Source organism: Coenobita brevimanus, chromosome 19, assembly GCF_032717465.1.
Source record: "Coenobita brevimanus isolate Jiangsu-jjx chromosome 19, ASM3271746v2, whole genome shotgun sequence".
NCBI lineage: Eukaryota > Metazoa > Arthropoda > Malacostraca > Decapoda > Coenobitidae > Coenobita > Coenobita brevimanus.
Window position 1 is genome coordinate 25,357,925 of NC_136972.1, and position 19,756 is coordinate 25,377,680.

A 19,756-nucleotide genomic window follows, 5' to 3' on the forward strand; every position below is an offset into this window, starting at 1 on the left:
TCGGCCATCCAGGAAGTGTTATCTGACTTGTAGGCCTACTGTGTCATTACACTTATATATGTTCACTAATTTACATATATATTTGAGATTCAGGTATAGTACTGTATTGATTGCAGTATTGTACAGTATACAGTACTCTCTCCAAACACAGCTGTAATACCATAAGTGGTGATGACAGTGTTCACCAATATATTTAAGGTACTGAATGGGTAGGTTTTTGATTATTCGGCAAATCTAATTTCTCGGCATCATCCCGGTCCCATAGATGCCGAATAATGGGACTTGTACTGTAAAACAGTCAGGCAACATTTACAGATGATGGTCTTTCCTTTAGTAGAGATGGATTTTGGCTGCAGTAGATAATCTCTTCTTGTTTTTTCAAATTGTTGCCTCATTCATGAATTGATGTTCATGCAACAACAGTAGAAAGTTGATAAATGCTTGTATTTGAGAAAGTCCATTTTGGAAAAAACTACATCTGAAATACCAGAATAATGACATACTGTATAAATGATATCCATGTGCTTAGGAGAAAGTTCCACGAGGCTTTCAAGTTACAGTATATTGGAGTGTATTTTAAGGGTGCAGGGAATTGATTATGAAATCCACCATTTTCCTTAAGGGCCATAGGGCTTTGGAATGCAGTGGCTCCTGTGCCATAGATTTTTAGCTCCAGTGACTAAATAGGATGTAAGGTTGGGCATTGGACTGTTTTCTTGTGTGATGTAATTTTCCCCCCCAAATCAAAGAGCTATACTTTAGTTTCTTCAACACGTTTTGTTGATCAATCCCACTCCGTCTGGCCAAGCAGACATCAACCACAGGCAAGAAACTGCCCCTGCAGGGCTGTCCCATGCAGTGAACAAGTGTTCATTTACGGTTGCCAGCACCTCACCACAGTGAGGCATCGGGAAAATTGTGGAGTTTGGTTCCTGGATGGATGCCACATTAGCATCTCCACCCATTTAAAATGGGTGTGCACCATAGTAGGCTCGACTTTACCCCATAATCTGGTTATGTTGTTACTACCTAACATTGTAAATGATTTCTTAAGTGAAAATGGGGAACAAGGATTGGTAATGATATAAAGGATGACATAGAATACCTTTATACTGTATTTGATTATTAAAAAGTTAGTTATTGTCACTTTGTTTATAGGTAATTGATAGATAAGCATGTTGCATGGGCTAATTTTCAAGAAAAATTTCAAAATTTAAAGCTAATGTAATGTAACTTGTTGCAGGTGTGCTGCTGGCTATCTTGGAAAAGGCAAAAGTGATTGAGGGCAACCCAACCCTCAACACTGGCACAGTGTCAGCGGGATACCAGAACTTCATCATCTGTATTGAGATGTTCTTTGCCTCAGTGGCATTGCGCTATGCTTTCCCATACCAGATTTATGGTGATTTCACTGTGTCAGGGCCGGGACGAAGTGTTACCATGCAGAGTATATCGTCATCTCTCAAGGTAACTTGCTGGATGTAGTGTACTGTCAGCCAGTGAAAGTATAATGGAAGTCATACTTATGTCTTTTTTTCCGTGTGTAGTGCAAGTACTTGTTATTGGAGAAACTGTGATACAGAGGAAATTGGAGGGTTTTCTTTACTGACGAGTGGGTTTTTCTTTAAGGAAGCTAATTAACAAAACTAGCCTGGCCTAACAAATTTTTGGGCCTTGAAACGCATTCTACAGTTCCCTCCAATAAATATCCTAATGTTTCAACCCTTTTTTTTTTTTTTTTTTTTTTTTTTTCTTCCTCCACTGCCTTAAAGAAAAAAAAATGGTAAGCTATCAGATTGTGGAAATAGGAAGTAGAGGGGTAATTATTGAGAACAGAAATTATGTTAATTTGATTTATAATTATTAAAGTGCTGCTCTCGGGTTTCTGCCATTTCCTCTCCTCCATCCTTCTTTTCTTCTCTCCTTCTCTGTCTTTCCTTCATTGTTTCCTCGTCCTTCTGCCTACGGGTGGCTGTACATTGAGTGACAAGCCAAATGGTTTCCTGTACACCAGGAAACCATGTACTACATTGGGTGATAACCATATAACCAAATTTTGGCACCTGGTGGTTTAATGGGTAATTAAGGCACTCCAGTTGGATTAAGCTGGTGAAGATTTACATCCAAGGGGTGGTTGGGGTTTATTGCTCACGTAGTACCGCTCGGATGAGTGAGGCTGGTCACTCTTATCTTAAATGTCAGGACCAACTTGCCTAGCCCCGGGCTCGTGCACTCCTTATGGGGCAGCATAGGATTGGATGATGAATGAATGAATGATGAATGAATTATTATTTGAGTTTCGTGTGTAGTGACGTTGAGGCATGGCATATTGGGTGTGACCACCAAGGATGAACTCTGGGATGGGAAATGCAATACTGTCAGTAGATAGATAGAGTTGTAACAGATAATATTAACACCTTGATTTGCAGGAAACGATGAACCCGAAGGACATAATGACCGATGCCATCCACAACTTCCACCCTCAGTATCAACAGTACACTCAGTATAGTGCAGGTATGTTTCCTCTTGTCCTTAGTGTCATCAGCTGGCTTCCTGCTGGCTGGCACCTCTCATCTTTACTTTGCCTTGCTTGCTAACATGGAAACGTCCTTCTTAACTGAATTACTGTTAATGGTACAATTACATTTTTATATTTGGTTAGCAGATATCAGTTACTCTTTAATGCATAGCTAATTGAAGCTGTTTTCTTATGACAAGTTGTATTTATTTTGAATGACAGTACCAGTACTTATTAATTAAATGGACAGTACAGTATATTGAACGGAACCTGTATACTGTACTAACAAATGTCAAATGTAACGGACAGTTTGCCGGTAGTAAAAATTATGCAAAACAAGTTAAGGGTAGCTGAGCACTAACAGATGAAGTTAAAGAGCAACAGCAAACTAATTCTGAAGTGTGCAGTGAGTAAACTTACTTATGGTTTATTGGATGAGGTCTCCCACATCCAGCATACCATATGGAAATGAGTAACTGGTAGTTACACCCAAAATTTGTTCATTGAATATTAGGCCAAGAGGTTACTGTTAAGTGGGACCTTACTGTGCTTAGTTGATTTCAGAAGTTTTATATTAATTGCTGATTCAGCCATGAGACTTGTTAGCTGAATTCTACTAGGGCAGTTTTGTCTCATATAATAATTTTATTGAGCTGCAGTCATATATATATATATATATATATATATATATATATATATATATATATACACATATATATACACATATATATACACGTACATACATATATACGTGAATACCGTATATGTCTGTGCGCTGTATAGGTGGTCCCAGGCTTACGGTCAGGTTATGTTCCGATAAACCGATTGTAATTTGAACGTATTCTAAGTTGAAAATGCTTTTAATACACGTAACCAACTGAACAGTATAGCTTAGCCAAGCCTACATTTAACCCTTAAACCCCGGGCATATTTTCGCCTGCCTTCCCGCTCACCCGGGCATAATCGCCAAAATTTTCCTACTTTTAAAAAATTCACCAAAAACAAAACTACTTAACCTAGAATAAAAAACTAGGTGTCAAATGAAAGTACTAACCTTCGGCTTTTTATAAGGGGTCGAAGTTGAGGGGCCAGGTTCGTCAGTCGAAAGTGGCGCGGTGGGAGTGGCGGGCTGGGAGAGCGACAGCGCGATATGTTCACTTATCTGTGGTCAAAGGGTAACTGACTGGCAAGCATGGCTGCGTGGGTGGTGGTATATGGAAACAGTGAGGGTGGCAACATTGTGTGACAACGTGATCCCGCCACTCCAGTGCCCGGGTATTTTGAAATTTGTTTGGACGACATATGTCGTCACCCAGGGTTACGGGGTTAACGTGCTTAGAACACTTACATTACCCTACATCTGGGCAAAATCATTAACACAAAACCTATTTTATAATAGTGTTGAATATCTAATGTAATTTATTGATTACTGCTCTGAGATCATTGACTCTTATAGTCCAGGTTCACGTGTGATGGCCAATAGGGGCTGTCAACTTCGTGCTGGGCAGTTATATTGAGTTTCATAGCAGTTACTTTCCTCTTCTTACCAGTAGCTGGAGAGAGAGAGATGGGCATTTCATTGACACGATGGATGCGCAAAACACAATGTAGATACAGGGGGATATCCCCAAAAATGCTGGCAGCACAGAACACAGTAGAGTATTGATTGTATACGTTAACAACCTTGGGGCAGACCGGGAGATGCAGCTCGCTGCTGCTGCCCAGTATCATGAGAGAGTATTGTACCACATATCGCTGGCCGGGGAAAAGATCAAATTCCAAATTCTAAGTACGGTTCTACTGAGTGTGTATTGCTAACATACCATCATAAAGTCGAAAAATCGTAAGTTGATGGATCGTAAATTGGGGATCGCCTGTTCATGCTGTAATTGGACACTACCAACAGTAGGTGTGAGGGAACAGAATTAGAAGAGTTATGGTACTATATATATGTCATAGACCACATTTATATGGTGGTTCCATATCCCCCTCACCCTATATATATATATATATATATATATATATATATATATATCTATACCTGTATATATATAGGCCTATATCTATCTATCTGTCTGTATATATACTGTATATATATATATATATATATATATATATATATATATATATATATATATTTATTTATTTATATAAGAAAAATGGTGCCTCTCTGGAAACCATGGAGGCCTATAATTATTTGTGGTTGGTTTAGGCCATTTGCAGAAAAGGTAATCCACATATGTACTATGCATTTTGTATATTAAAACTGAGACAGACTCAGGGAGTTGCAGTAGCCCTCTTTGCCATATGATGAATTACATGCATATCTTTTAATTGTACAGTTCAGTTAGGTAACACATGTTGCTAAATTTTTCATCTCACGATGCATGCAAGGTTGGTATTGGGTATGATTATTTCTTGGCATTGTAGATTTCCAACCATGGATGTCTGAGGTACTTCCAAAGTTCATTCTTTGTATCTTTGGCCCTTCGTTGTTATCCCTATGCAACTGTGTTTTGTTTATGTAATGTGTCCACTGAAACTTGCCCCCCCCCCTTCTCTCTCTCTCTCTCTCTCTCAAGAACAATAGCAACAACATGAACTACATGTAACACCAGAAAATGGTGCTTAATGAAAAAGTGTTGTGAATAGGATAGAAGAGCCTATCATAATTTGCAATTGAGTTGCATGAAATAGAGAGCAAAGAAGGTGCATATCTTCAAGTTGAGTTGGACGAACAATAGTTGTACCGTTGCTGGTTTTGAAGGATTTACCTTTTCCATGTGAGCATTTTGAAAGGTTTTATAGTATTTCTTACTCTTATTAGTGTTTTATATAATCATAACAAGTTGCAAATGGATTCCACTGACAATTTTGCCTGTCACTTGTTTGCATGAACTTCTTTACTTATAACCATGAGGCTTTAGTCAAATTTTTTTGCCAGTCATTAGTTGAGGATTTTAAAAACTCAGTATCAGTTGGTTTTTGTAGTTGCGCATGTGTCTGAAGATGTTTTGATAAGAATAAAGGTAAATGTAAATTGTTTTTGCAGATTATAATCGGTAGTCCTTAATTATTATTTTTGAGTAAGGAGACCTTAAATAGGAAGGATGCTAAAACAGTAGTAAGATATTAAGGCATTGCCAAACTGTATGGAGGGAAATGTGTTACACCAATTCCAGGTTTTGGCATGGATTCCCCAGCATTGTACTGATCCAAAAATGGTTTGAGACTAGTGTGCAGATGGAAGGAATGAATTACGTAACTGCTTGACTAATGAATTATGTGTGGTTACTGTGTATTTTATTAAAGCCAGTTACAGTTGACTGAAGCTCTCCTTTGCATGCATTACTGAAGTTGTGTTTCAGCTGTCAGTGTTAACCCTTTCTCTGCTGTGGATACACTTAGGTATTTTATTCAGGCTGAATCCAAACCATTTTATTCAGCTAAGGAAAATTCTAGCCATCCAGAGATGGTCAGGTAGAGCTGGAGTCAGAATGGACCTGTGGCCAAAGGTTTTCATTTCATGGAAAGGATGCTGGAGGCCTAGGGTTGGTCTCCTACCCTTAGTGTTCTGGACTGCGGTAGCTTAACTTCAGGCTCCTGGACTCCAGAGAGGACAATAAGGGATTGACTGTTACCATTAGAAAAGACAGTTGAGATAGTTTCCAATCCTGTGACTGCTAGAGTTACTCTCAGCTGAGCAAAATTCTCTTGTGGTAGCCAGAGTAAAATAATGAGCAAAGGTTAACAATCTTACTTGTACTCACATAAGGAGTTTTACCTTAATCCAGAAGGCTGTAGGGATGAGAATTACCCCTGTTGCTGTAAATAACACAGTGATGCAACTCCTTCCCTCTCTTCATCAGCCATGCAGTACTGTATAGTAGTGGTTTCTTTGTATTTACTTTTTATTTTATGAACTAGTGATCTTCATCAGGTTGGAATGAATTGCAGCATGGTTGATATTCAGAGGCTTTACAAAGGTCTGAGAAAAAATGTGAAGAATATGAAGTTCTACCATAAACTATTCATTCTCCCAATACACCCTCCACAAATTGACTTAGGACCTACACAGTCAGTTGCTATGGGAGAGTTGCCTGTCTTTGCTTTTTGTTTCCACCTCTACCAGGTGAATTTTTTGGGCAAGAAGTAACTGGCAACTCCTCTTGTGTTGGCAGGAGGTGGTGAAACACTCAGCACATCAGTGCATGCCCAGATGTGAGAGTGGGAGTGTAATTATGTTCCTGTTGCTCTGAGCTTGCACCTCCCTATTTTTTCGTATGCGTTACTGTTTGCCCTGTTATTTTCCTAGAGTCGAGTTGCCATGCCTGGAAAGTATATACTGCTCAAGGGATGAGAGGGTCTGTATCATTGCATGGAGGCAGGATAATGTCCCTATCAACATGATTTGTGAACGTACTGGACACGCAAAGTCGATCGTCATGAAGATTCTTGTGGCTTGCCACCTGATGTCATACCAAAGCACAAGCATGGCGGTGGAAAAAGGACACTTCCAGAGGTACAGATACGCTTCTGAAGAGGGAAGTAATAAAAAATCCACGAATGACAGCAGCAGACTTGAAGAGAACGCATCCCCAGCTGTTACAAGCCTTCTCAGTTTGAACTATCCAACACCCCTTGCAGAAGGTGCTGGGTTTGTCAACCGCACCACAGCCAAGATACCACTTCTCACTGACCGCATGAAGAAGCAACGCATTCAGTTTGTCAAGAAGTATGCACACTGGACATTGGGTGAGTGCAGAAAAGTTATTTTTTCCGATGAAAGCACATTTCAAGTGTTCCAGGTGCGTTCTGCCAAGGTTTGTCGCCCTGCCTCCCGTAGTCGATATGACCCTGCTTACACAGTGCTGACTGTTAAGCACCCACAATCAGTAATGGTATGGGGGTGTTACTCAGGTGAAATGGGAAGCTGAGACCTCTACTTTCTTCCAAAGAACTTGATGATGAATGATGGCCGGTACATTCAAGTTCTGAAAGATCATTTGTTAAACTTTTTTGCTATTCATGGGTGCAACTTTTTTATGCACGATTCAGCTCCGTGTCACAAATCAAGAAAGGCAACAAAATGGCTTCAGGATAATCAGACTGAGGTCCTCAACTGGCCTGGCAACAGTCCAGATCTAAATCCGGTAGAAAACTGCTGGGCGAAGATGAAGAAAATCATGGCAGAGAAGAAGACACTGTAGTAACTGCCAAATGTTTGGTGCAAAGAAATGTCCTTAGATTACTTTAGAGATTCAAGTGATTCCATGCCAAAACGCATCCAACTGGTCCAGAAAAACAAGGGAAACATGATTGATTATTAATGAAAGGCATTTAATGAATGAACATTGTGATATGCTATGATTTCTGTGTTTTTTAATACCTTGTGGGGGGGAGGTCCTAAGTCAATTTGCAGTAGCTGTAGCTAACATAGCATGGATACCTTTTAGTAATATGGTTTAAGTCAATTATTTGTTACAAGTGCATAGATTTAATGAACTCAGTTCATTTGCTAATTGACTTCTTAATGTGGAGTAAAGTAGTAAAGTCACAATGTGATTGCAGCAGATAAAACTATCTCTTCCGATGTGAAATAATAAGCTTTCCCGTTATTCACAACTATATATATATATATATATATTCTCATTTGCATTTCTGCACTTATTGAAATCCCTAAGATTTTCTAAGTCTTGGAACTTGCCATACCATGAACTTCTAACAGTTGGTAACACATTGATAAAGTAATGGTGCATCATTATACTTTAAAAAAATTGTTGTATGTAATGAATAAAAATGTAAACATGATAGGATACTAGTTGAGTTACTATAGCTGTGTTACACTGGTATATACTGTGGTTTATGAGGATAATTAATAAGCAGTGTATGTGGTGGTGTATGCAGGCAGCAACTCTGTGAGTGCCAGGGTCTTCCTTCAGGAACTGGAACAGGAACTTGTTGCTGTTAAAGGTTGGAATTTAAGATGATGGTTATGTAGCAAAGCGTGTATTATGGTATTGAAGGTTGCTCCAGTCATCAGTAACTGAGCTCATGTATTAACCTCATCAGTATAAAGTCTTCTGATGGTTTTATTGAACTTCGGAGACTTGGAACTTTTGGATTAGGCAGCCTTCATTAATCTTTTCGGTACAAGAGCTGCATTGATTACCAGTAGTTAAGCATGCACAGTCAGAGACAGTTGTTCACCTACCATTCCACTGCATATGCTTCATACTTGGGGCATACTTGTCATTGTCTTCCTTAATGCATCACATCAAAGAACATTGTTTATTGGCAGAACCCCCCCCCCCCCCAAGCCTCTGCTTTATCATCTTATGAATGTTGGCCATCAGAGGGGAATGAAAAGTAGAGAAAGTGAAATATCCATCATCATCATCATCATCATCGCCACCACCTCCAGTTCCATTTCCAGGGCAGAAACACCTCTACAAGTAGGTCACCTTGTCACCACACACCAGTCTCACACTCTCCTAAAACACGTCTTTCATACTCATCAATCTTTTGTTCCACTTGTCTCTTCAACATCACATAAGACCTGCCTCTACCAACACTGCCATTTACAGTGGAGTCTCTTCTTTGAAAATCATGGTACTGTACTTTCAAAGTCTCGTTTAATCGATTTTTTCGGATAAAAGATACTGTAATAATATGTAGGATACAAGGGAACAGTATTGTACTCATCCATCACCCATTTCTGGCAATGTCTGGCTCACCACCACCACCAGCAGCACCCCAAAAGCCACTCAACCATCACCAAAACACTTAATACACTGTAGTAACTATGTATGTAACTTCAGTTTTGTAACTGTAATAGAAACTGTTAACTTAAATAGATCTTCATTCAAATAAACTTAAATAAACCTTCACCAAAACAATTACGTCATTCACTATAAGCAATTCGAACAAATAAAGTCTTAAACGCTCGGTCAAGTGACTAGGAGAGCAACCATAAACTAATGCTAGTGGCGTGAAACAAGCCCGCCGTGTTTGAATTTTCAGATAGATTTCAGATTTTTGCGGTTAATCGAAATGAGAACGTTTTAGCAAAACTTACGGTTAAAAGAATTTCGGATAAAAGAGACTCCAATGTGTATCACTTTCACATGCTTTCTTGGGAACCTGTCAGTGTGCTTTCTTTGTACATGTCTATCTCATTGCAGTTTATTCCTCTTTATCCACCTGGCAACTTACACACCTCATGTTAGGTGAACTTCTGTCCTCTACTGTACATTAATTTCTTCACTCTCAGCATTGTCAAGTAAGCTGAGTAACATCATGTGGGAATAGCTGGAAAGAATTTAGGATGTCATTGTACTGAAAAGTTTAATGGAGATTGTTTCTAACCCCTAAAACACCAAATGTGTTGCCAAAATTGAATAATAGTCACAAAGCAGAAATTTAATACATACATCATCGTACTGAAAGGGTTAATGTATTGTAGATGGCTGCCATTATTCTGCAGTAAAATTACTGGTATATAATGCAACCTGCAAGAGAGTATGTTTGGCGTAGTACATTATATTGACCCTGCCAGTTCATTTAGCAGTTAAAGTTTGGGCTCTACACTGGCATTTCATGTTGGTATGGTTTGGAAATTTACATCCTCGTTAGACATTGGGTGCTGTGCATGACTATGAAGCACTTACGAAGAATTAGCGAAGGCACAGTATTAATAATAGTAGCTGCCAGGAGAAAGTAAGGGATACGGCATAGTACAGCATTTTTTAAAATTCACAGTTACTGTATTGAAGATGTTTATTATGCTTTATTGTATAGTGTTTTGAATTATTTAATAATACATTTTTCTACATTAATTACTGCAACATATTTATATAAATATTTTAGAATGTTGGATGTGGATGATTTTGCACCACCATAATACAATACCTGGGGCACCCTGGTGTAACATAAATGCTGGAGATACACTTCACCCTTTTAAGTGCTTCAAAAGAATATAATCACAGCTTGATCATGTACTCTATTCAGTTTGGTATTTTCTTTGAGTTCCCTAGTTTATTTTACTTTTAATGGTAAGTTCTGGTATTCAGTTTAGTTGATTTATGATCTTGGTAAATTTTCCTAATTCAGCTTTTTATTTTAGTCACTGGTTCTGCATGTACTTAATATTTTAGTCTCAAAATGCACTTGACATAACTGTGGCGCCCGGACCCATTAGGCGGCGGTGGGCGTCCCACTCAGGTGCTGACGCAGAGCCATGACATGGAGGAGCTGCGACCGGATCTCTTACCTGTGTCCTCCACATCTGTGGCCCACGACACCCCCACCCCCCCTGCCACCACCACCTCCACCGCTAACCATAGTGGTGGCGGTGGTGGTGCAGGGCCTGGGACAGGGATCAGTGTCCTCTCCACAGCAGTCCCCTCACAACAGTCCCAGCAGCTTGTGAGGCTACCTCCACCACCTTCTAAAGGTGCTGTGCCCCAGGGGGGTCAACACTTGCACCCTCACTTCACTGCAGCAGCTTCATCACATCACACTTGTAGTTGCAACCTGAGGTCACATTGTGAGCATGTTCAATGTAAATGTCAAAGTAATACAGTAATTAACTTCTTGCTTTGTTTCTGTTGCTCGAGTGAAAGTGGAAACATCAGTGTACTTTAGGTACAGTAGCGAGTACTGTATATAGTGGTGTGGTAAAAACACTGGCATTCACAGAATTTCTCCCATATGAGACCTCAGGAACAATACAGTTTTATTGTCCTAACTGTGATCATGCTGGAGATTTGTGTTACATGCTTTCATTGCCTTAGATTGCTTAAAACTTTTGTACTGCACTAGTAAGAGCAGTTCATAGATTCATTACTAGCTGTCCATACAGATGAGATAAAATATAAAACTTTGAAATCTCCTGGCATGCTCACTCCCTACAGACTAACCGGTTGGGTGATGGGATGCTCCGTATAAAATTCTTCCAAAGGTACTCTACTGTAGTGTGTTTTTTCATTCATGATACAGATTTCTGACAGTGCTGCATATAATAGTTTGAAATGCTGTCTTAATTGCCAGTCTGATAATGAGTTTCTCAAGTCAGTAAGTCTTTATCATGAATGTGGTGTAAAGGGTTTTGGGTACGTACTGTAATATACTGGTCTTAACAGTGAATGATGGGTTTAGGTTTCTTCTGGTTTTCCTGATTTGCTAATTTGTCTTGTCGGTTGAAAGTGCTTTGGGTTTTTCTTATATACTTTCTTTTTTATTTCCATATTTTGGTTAGTATATTTGTTTAGTCAGTTCTGATTTTGTTGCTTGGGTGATTTATTATGACATTTATTTTTTCAGTTTTATCATTTTGTACAGCAGTGACAGCGGCAACTAAACATTGTGCACATGCACAAGTGCCATGGGTGTGTTTGTTGTAGCACTTCAATTATTCACCTTTGCTGTATTTAATGTGTTATTTCATGTACACAGATATATGGTACCAAAGTATTATACAAGGTATGTATGGTAGGCACCTTAATAACAGATGGGTGAAGTTATTTAAGAGTGCAAAAAATGAATTGTACCAGTGTAAAGTTAACTTACATATTTCCCATATGAAGAAGGGGAAATGGGTGCACGCACTTGAGGCCGTTTTGCTTATTTCTTTTAAAGGATGTAAATTGAGAGAAGGTAGTTTTGTGCCGCCCCCTTCCCATGCATTGTATAAAACCAAACTTTGTAAGTGGTGATTTCTAGGATTTCAGTGTCCCATGCCCTTTAGTGCAGGCTTCTTACCTAACTTATAGTGTAACTTCTTAGATACCTTGAAATTAAGGCAGTTTGCTTGAATCTGTTAAATCATGTATTGTTGGTTGTTATCACCAGAGCAGTTCATTAGTAATTCCCCCCCCCCCAGCAAACATTGCAAGATAGTTTAAACCCTTGCTATAACAGACTAATTTAGTGGAAGCCAGGTTCATTAAAGGCAAAAGTTTGTTAACCCTGAGGGTCCCCCCTCCCCCTCTCAGGTGGAAAATTCAATCATATTTCTGAAAATAAGAGTACAGTATCATATACTAGTACTATAAATGAAAACTATACCCAATTTACACTAACTTGTCCCATAATTTTGCCCATTAGCAACTTATTTTACATCTTTGTCATAGCACTTCAGAGTAGTACAGTATTACAGTAGGTTTGTGATTTAAGCCCAAAGGAAGCAACAATCTTTCAATAACATGAGCATTTAAAATTCCCTTGACCTGTTAACTGCTCATGGTGGTTTTTTTGAGGTGTCCATGGTGCGAAGACATAGGAGTAAAAATGAAATTTCCCAAAGGCTAAATTTTGTCTTAGGAATTGAGAGAACACATGCCAAAGTATATAGTAATGAAATATTAGCTCAATATTTACCTTGGTAAAGCCATGGATGAACATTGAAGTGCCTGATTCCCTATTGGAATTATGGTTTTCGTTTTCTTTTTCAGTTTTGGTTTCGGTTTTGAAGGCTCAAACATGCTTGCATGGGTCGGCCTTGGTCACCATGGCTCTATATTTGAAATTCACCTGCGCAGCCATGGCTGTATTGAGCAGTCGCGCTCAGAACAGCCCAGGCTGTATAGAGCAGTTAACGGGTTAATTCTTCAATAGGGCGATAATAACACTCAAGTGTGCATGAGAAACTGAGTGGGAAGTGGGTGTGTTTAGGTATTGGATTTCCAGATGGCTGTGTTTGTTTACAACTCATGTGTCGTGCTTTTGTCAGTTGCCGATAGAGTTCCTTGAACCAATTAGACTCATGTGACTCACATCCCATACCAGGTGCTGCCTGCTTCGGTTGTGTTGATTGTCATTGTGTCTAGAAGCATTCATTAATTTGTTTCCTAACTCCTCATTACATATCAGAACTCTTAGTAATTGGTTCCAAACTAACTTCAGTTACAGTGCCTAAGCATCTTGTAAGTGTTGTTAAGAACAAGTAAAGCATTTATTCCCAAGGGAAAAGTAAAATTATTGGACAAAGTGGCGTGTGGTGCGGGGCCTTAATGCGGAGAATATTCAGACAATCGGATAAAATTATTCAGATTTGTTACGTTGTGGATTGTCTCTTTGTTGGAGAGTGATAAAAAACTAAAGATAGTAATGATGAGGGAACAGTAAAGTTTGTTTTTTCACATCTAGTGCAATGAGCTTAAAAATGGCTTTGTGACTGATCTTTGTTATGAACAAACAGACACGGGGTTAGAAAATTTGGCTCGTACAGTACGTCAAGAGTCTAACATATATAGTTTATGTTTAAGATTACTGCATTTGTGTTTTTCAGAGAAGTTGTATGCAATCACTCTGTGTGGATGATTTCAGTATGTATATATATATATATATATATATATATATATATATATGTATGTATTACAAATTTGGTCAAAGTAATTCTTGGCGAAATATGTGTAATGCTGGGCAGCAATCTATCATGTGTTAATTAGGTTAGATATTTTTGCCTGGTTGGTATTGGGGGCAGTCCAAGGTAGTTAAAATTCTAGGACTAATTGGGGAACAAAATGGTAAGGTTAGGTTGGATTGATATGTCTAGTCTGCGAGATCATATGTAAACACACTGCCATTGGCCCTTTAAGGCAGACAACCCATCTTTATGTATATCTTTTAAAAGAAAAATATGGGGCTCCTGGAACCTAACCTTTTACTTTACATGTAAATATTATGTTACATTTTAGCACAAACATTATTTAGCATGAGGTTCTGCGTAACCTGTTTCGCGTTATGTGAAGACTGTACTGTATTATAATCCGTTAATACAATCACAGTAGGGAGAGGGCAGTTTCGGACTATATGGAGTTGGCAGGGGTTTACATTTGAGGGGAGTTGGGGGTTTATTGTTCACAATAATGCTACTTGGGCAGGTGAGACTGGTCTCTCTTACCTCAACTGCTAGGAGTGAGTATCCTGGCCCTGGGTCCCAGTGCTCCTGATGGGGCAGCAAAGGAGTGGATTATGAATGAATGAAAACAGTTATTTTAGAGAACTCTTAGTGGAAGTTTTGTCAACTGTTTTGGCAATACAGTAATGCTCTGGTGTACATTCATAGTGTGATTATTTGACTACTCTTCTATGTTCTTTGTCTTTTGTCATGATCATGTATTTTAGTTGGAGGTATGGAGGGAAGATTGTCTTTGAGGAAAGTGATGAAAAATAGATTGTGTGTCCTTCTACTCAAACTTGCTAAGGATGTTGTGGGTATCTACTGTATCTGCCTTGGGTGTCCTGTATCACTGATTATCATGATGTAAATACCAGTAATGTATTTCATCAATTTCAGTAGTATTTATGGTATTTTGAAGTAATTTAGTAATTCCCATAGTTTACTGCCAGCATCTGGCACTGATGAGGATCCTGTATGTGGTGGCACTGTGTACCCTGAGTAGAGTAAAGCAGCTGTGGCATCCAGCAGGGAGCCAAATCTTGTATTTCCATGCACCTCGCTGTGGGAAGGACCCTGGTCCGATCCTGGTGAGGCATTGTCTTGGACATGGGAGTGCCGGATCCCTAAGCAGTGTACTGTTGGATGACCTTACAGAAGCATTTGTTTTTCCTTTGGTGGATGAAGCTGCTTGGCCAGACAGGTCGGGCTTAAGCAACAACAAAACTGTTGTACAAGCACATGCATCTCGAAAACTTAATGCTGATTTAGTAGGTGCATGGGGGGGGGGGGATAATGCCTGAATATGGAAATGTAGTCATACAGAATTGCTGTTGGTGCCTGTATATATTATGCATGCTTTCTTAGGGCTTACTGTTTTTTACTCAACATGCTTGCAGTGCTTGCTGTTTGTGTTTATAATCCTGTGTAATATACACTGTACGTGATAGTATTTTATGACTTAAGAATCTGCATTTTTTACATATCCTACTGTTTGGTGCATGAAACAAAGATTACTGGAATGTTATTTATTGCAAAGCATGGTAATTGTAGTATTCATACTCAACATACTTCCCTTGTTGCGTATATTATACCTCAGTTTATTATGTATGTTAAACTTATTAAGGTATAACAACCTATGGCTCTGGTGAAAGATACTGAAACTATTAAACTATACATTGGTTTATTAAGGGGTGGGGGGGAAGTTGAACACTGTTGGCTATAGAGTAATTTTGAAATTCAAATTGCCAACAAAGCCAAAGGTCTGCACTACCCAGTTTTCTACCAGTGTACGTTTTTTTGGTGTCGGTAGCCTTATCTGATGATTTACAGGTGGCACTACAAGAGGATCAGGCCACACAGCAGTCAGCACATACGATGCTGATGAAACACCACGTCCCAATGGAAGCAGTGGTGTTGGTGGCAGCAGTCTCGGCAACAATGGAGGTAGTGGTCCAGGGGGCAGGGTAATCCAGAATGGTGGCCATGGCAACAATGGCAATGGACGAGCAGCCTACAATGAGAAAACAATGTTGTTGAGCTCTGATGATGAGTTCCAGTGAGGAGCACAAGTGGAAGGTGAGTTGCTTTAGTATTTACCAGTGCTAAACTTAAGAAAAATATAACAGTTTGGGCCTGACTCACTCCCACTTGTGTGGGGTTCGAGTTGGGTTGAAACTCTATCTCCTGGAAAAATGCCCAAGTGGGTGTAAATCTCACATGGAGGACATTGTAGCCTTAAAGTATACAGGGTGACTAAAAAAAAAAAAGTCAGGACAGACAGGAAAAATAATTTTTATGATTAAGACAGTTTTATCTTCAGATGTTCAAAATATTCACCATATCAATTACATTGTTGCAGACCGAGTTGGGTTGAAACTCTATCTCCTGAAAAAATGCTTAAGTGGGTGTACAGCTTACATGAAATGATTCAGATTTTTTTTTTTTTTTTTTCTAAGCAGGCTTTTTAGCAGAAGTTAGGGGAAGTGGTAGGCCAGTGTAGCTTCAAAGTATACAGGGTGACTAAAAAAGTCAGGACAGACAGGGTAAGTGATTTTTTTTTTTTTTTATGGTTAGGGCAGTTTTGTCTTCTAATGTTCAAAATATTCACCATGAACATCAAACACATTGTTGCAGACATGTCTACCATTTTTTTTTTTTTTTTTTTTTTTTTTTTTTTTTTTTTTAATGGGAAAATTAATCCTCTGGGCTAGACCTTGATAGATCATACAGCCCCAGTAGGTGATAGGAGAATGCTACCTCTCCCAGTAGGGTAGGTACTCTGAGTGGGACATGACCTCTCGACCCCAAGGTTATGAGTCGGGTGTTCTACCAGTGAGCCTTCTTTTAATTCCAATCCTACATTGCCCCATGAGGAGCATAGGAGCCTGGGGCTAGGCAAGTTGGTCCTGAGTGACCAGTGTCACTCATCCTTGAGTGGCATTGTGTAGCAATAAACCCCAACCACCCCTTGGATATAAACTTTCACCAGCTCAATCCAATTGGAGCTCCGTAAATATCCACTAAACCATGAGTTGCCAAAATTTGGTCATATGGTTACCACCCAGCATAGTACTGTAAATGGTTTCCTAATGTACAGGAAACCATTTGGTTTGTCACTCAGTGTAGAGTCACCCACAGGCAGAAGGAAGAGGAAAGAATGAAGGATTGAAAGACAGACGAGAGAGTGTAATGTCACCTGTAGGCAGAAAGACGAGGAAAGAAAGACAGAAGAGGATGGAGGAGAGGAAGGGGCAGAGACCTGAGAGCAGCACTACATTGAGTGAGTGGATGGTGAGCACAATATGGAGAAATAAATTACCAGAATTAGTTCTTTATAGATCATGTAGCCCTGCTGACAGGAGAGTGCTACCTCTCCCAGTAGCATAGCTACTCGGGTAAGGCATGAATTGTTGACCCCTAGGTCTCTTAGTCAGGTGCTTTACCACTGAGCCACCCTGCCCCTAGCATAGTAGGAGTAATGATGGCAATTGCTGCTGAGATCTCTTCCATATGGACAACATGTATTTTCTCCTAATAAACAATGGCTCTTACTTGCCTCCAGAAAAAATAACAGTGCAATATGTGGTGACCTAGGTGGCCAACATCCCATTGCACAATTATCTGTAATATATATATATATATATATATATATATATATATATATATATATAATCACGTAATGCCAATCAGGGATGAGTGAGGTTAGTCACTCTTATCTTAAACGTCAGGACCAACTGCCTAGCCCCGGGCTCCTACACTCCTCATGGGGCAACGTAGGATTGGATGACGGATAGATAGATATATCCTGACCCAGCATACAGCAGTTTTTTAGAGCATCCATCAGGCACAATTTACAACTAAGATTTCAGTAGCACCAATGGTTGTCCCTGAACAGCATATAAATGTTTCTAGCCATAATCTATTACTGACAGAATTCTACAAGCACTGAATCAAATTTGCCTAAGAATACAAACAAGTACCAAAGACAGCATCAGGCAGTGCACAAAATACTCGTGGACTAAATGACTGTAATATTTGAGAAATCTGCATTCTTATGCCACTATTTAAATTGAAAATCCAAATGACACTTGGCCAATACATGCAAAATGAAAAGATTTTTCTGTAATTTCGATCTTCAGCATACCTTTTAGCAATATAAGTACTCCTCTATATACTTGCAACTTGCAGATACATATGAAACTCTCAGAATTAATAAAATTTATAGGTAATATATGTGCAGGTTTGACCATATGTGTCAAGTACTTCATAAGCTGTCATGTAGATGGCAACAGTACCTCGGCCACTGCATGTCACCACTGTTGGCACATTGCATTTTTTTTGTTCACTCTGGTTATCCTGGGTTGAAGAAGCTTCCGTATTTCCCTTGGTACTGCAGTCTTTATTTCCCCAGCATAGTTTTGAGAGAGAGAGCAGTGACGGAATAGCGTTCTGTTTCTACGGAAAAAAGATTAGGCAAACACTTGCAATCAATAATAAGCTAGGGGAGACGTCCAGTGAATGATGAATTGGAGAAACTTTTGAAGTGTGTGGCTGGAAGATGAGTAACTAAAATAAATATCATTTAGTTTACAGCCCAATAAAAAGAGCAAGAGACATGTTAACATGGTGCAAGCTCTGCTGAAAACTCATTTAATGCAAGTCGTCAATAATTCCAACAGTAAGGCAAAAATAAATCTGATACTGTACACATGCAAGCAAGTGGTGTGGCAAGTACTGCAGATGGGGGGAAATCTGAGTTGTACGTATTTATAAGATCCAAGTAACTTTCATACAGAATGGAGTTTAGTACATTAAAAAAAAAAAAAAAAAAAAAAAAAAATTATACACAAATTGAGGAGTGCCTGTAGGGGCAAGAAGAAGTTTTGACATTGTTGTCCCAAGTAATTTTCTGCCTCTAAATATTCTTGAGTCTGGGAAAATCAACATAAATATTTTCCATATATAAACTATGTGCCGTCATTTTATAGGTGACCTTCCGGATTATTAAGTTTCCCTACTTGTATGTTTTATTGCTTGTAACTGCCATATACAGGTTATGGGTGGTATGTTTATCAAAATCTACCAGGTCATCCTGCACAAAGTTTGTTAGGGTCTTTTAGTGTAGTCTTGCATGATGTGGAATTATAGCAATGCCTGTCAATGAATGTGCATTTATTTGGTACACTTGAAGCTGGAATCGAATGAATCATGATCCCTGATTGCTTTAAATGGGGAAAATTTCTCTGATGCAGAACCAAAGAGCATCATTAACATCACAAATATGGCCCTCACTGCATATTTTAAGTAAAGAGCAAGTACAGTAGATACCATACACGAAGTTTGTTTCCTTGCGATGCTCTTCACAAAGGAAATTTAAGAGAGTTGGGAGGTTATTACATTTAGTTTCTCCACAGAGAGCACCCATTTGCAAAACTACTGGATCTGATATGTTTCGTGTCAAAATTTTATATTAATTTCTAAGTACACACACAATGTGTAAATACTTAATATTTTCAGTTGCAGTATGTACAGTACAGGACACCATACTCATTGACCTCAGGTAAGCAACAAGCTGCTCTATGGATGAGTCAAGTGATGAAAGTATTTTGGTTGAAATGAAAGAAAAAGAAAATATAGTATTAGCCAGTGTGCTTGAAGTTACTTCATAAATATTTCATCAGAATACAAGTTTGAAGTCCAGTTGCAAGACCATGTATTGAGTCTAATCTTAAACCTTCATGTCGAAAAAGGGTAGAGACATGAAGCAAGGGAGAAGCGAGGGGCAGGAAGGTGTATGGAGGTAGGGACTGGTTCAGAATGGAGAACTGATTCAG

At 39.1% G+C, this 19,756-nt stretch overlaps 1 protein-coding gene across 4 annotated transcripts in view; it reads left to right on the forward strand.

Moving 5' to 3' along the window:
• Tmep (Transmembrane endosomal protein) overlaps nt 1-19,756 on the forward strand; it is a 163,646-nt gene that overhangs the window by 133,350 nt on the left and 10,540 nt on the right. For 3 of the 4 annotated variants that reach the window (XM_080266177.1, XM_080266175.1, XM_080266176.1), the window contains exons 7-10: nt 1,244-1,467; nt 2,430-2,514; nt 10,719-10,973; nt 15,753-15,998. In XM_080266177.1, coding sequence (XP_080122303.1) covers nt 1,244-1,467; nt 2,430-2,514; nt 10,719-10,973; nt 15,753-15,982 — 794 coding nt within the window. In that variant the 3' untranslated portion in view covers nt 15,983-15,998. The remainder of the gene's footprint in view (nt 1-1,243; nt 1,468-2,429; nt 2,515-10,718; nt 10,974-15,752; nt 15,999-19,756) is intronic. The other variant, XM_080266178.1, reaches the window with a different exon arrangement.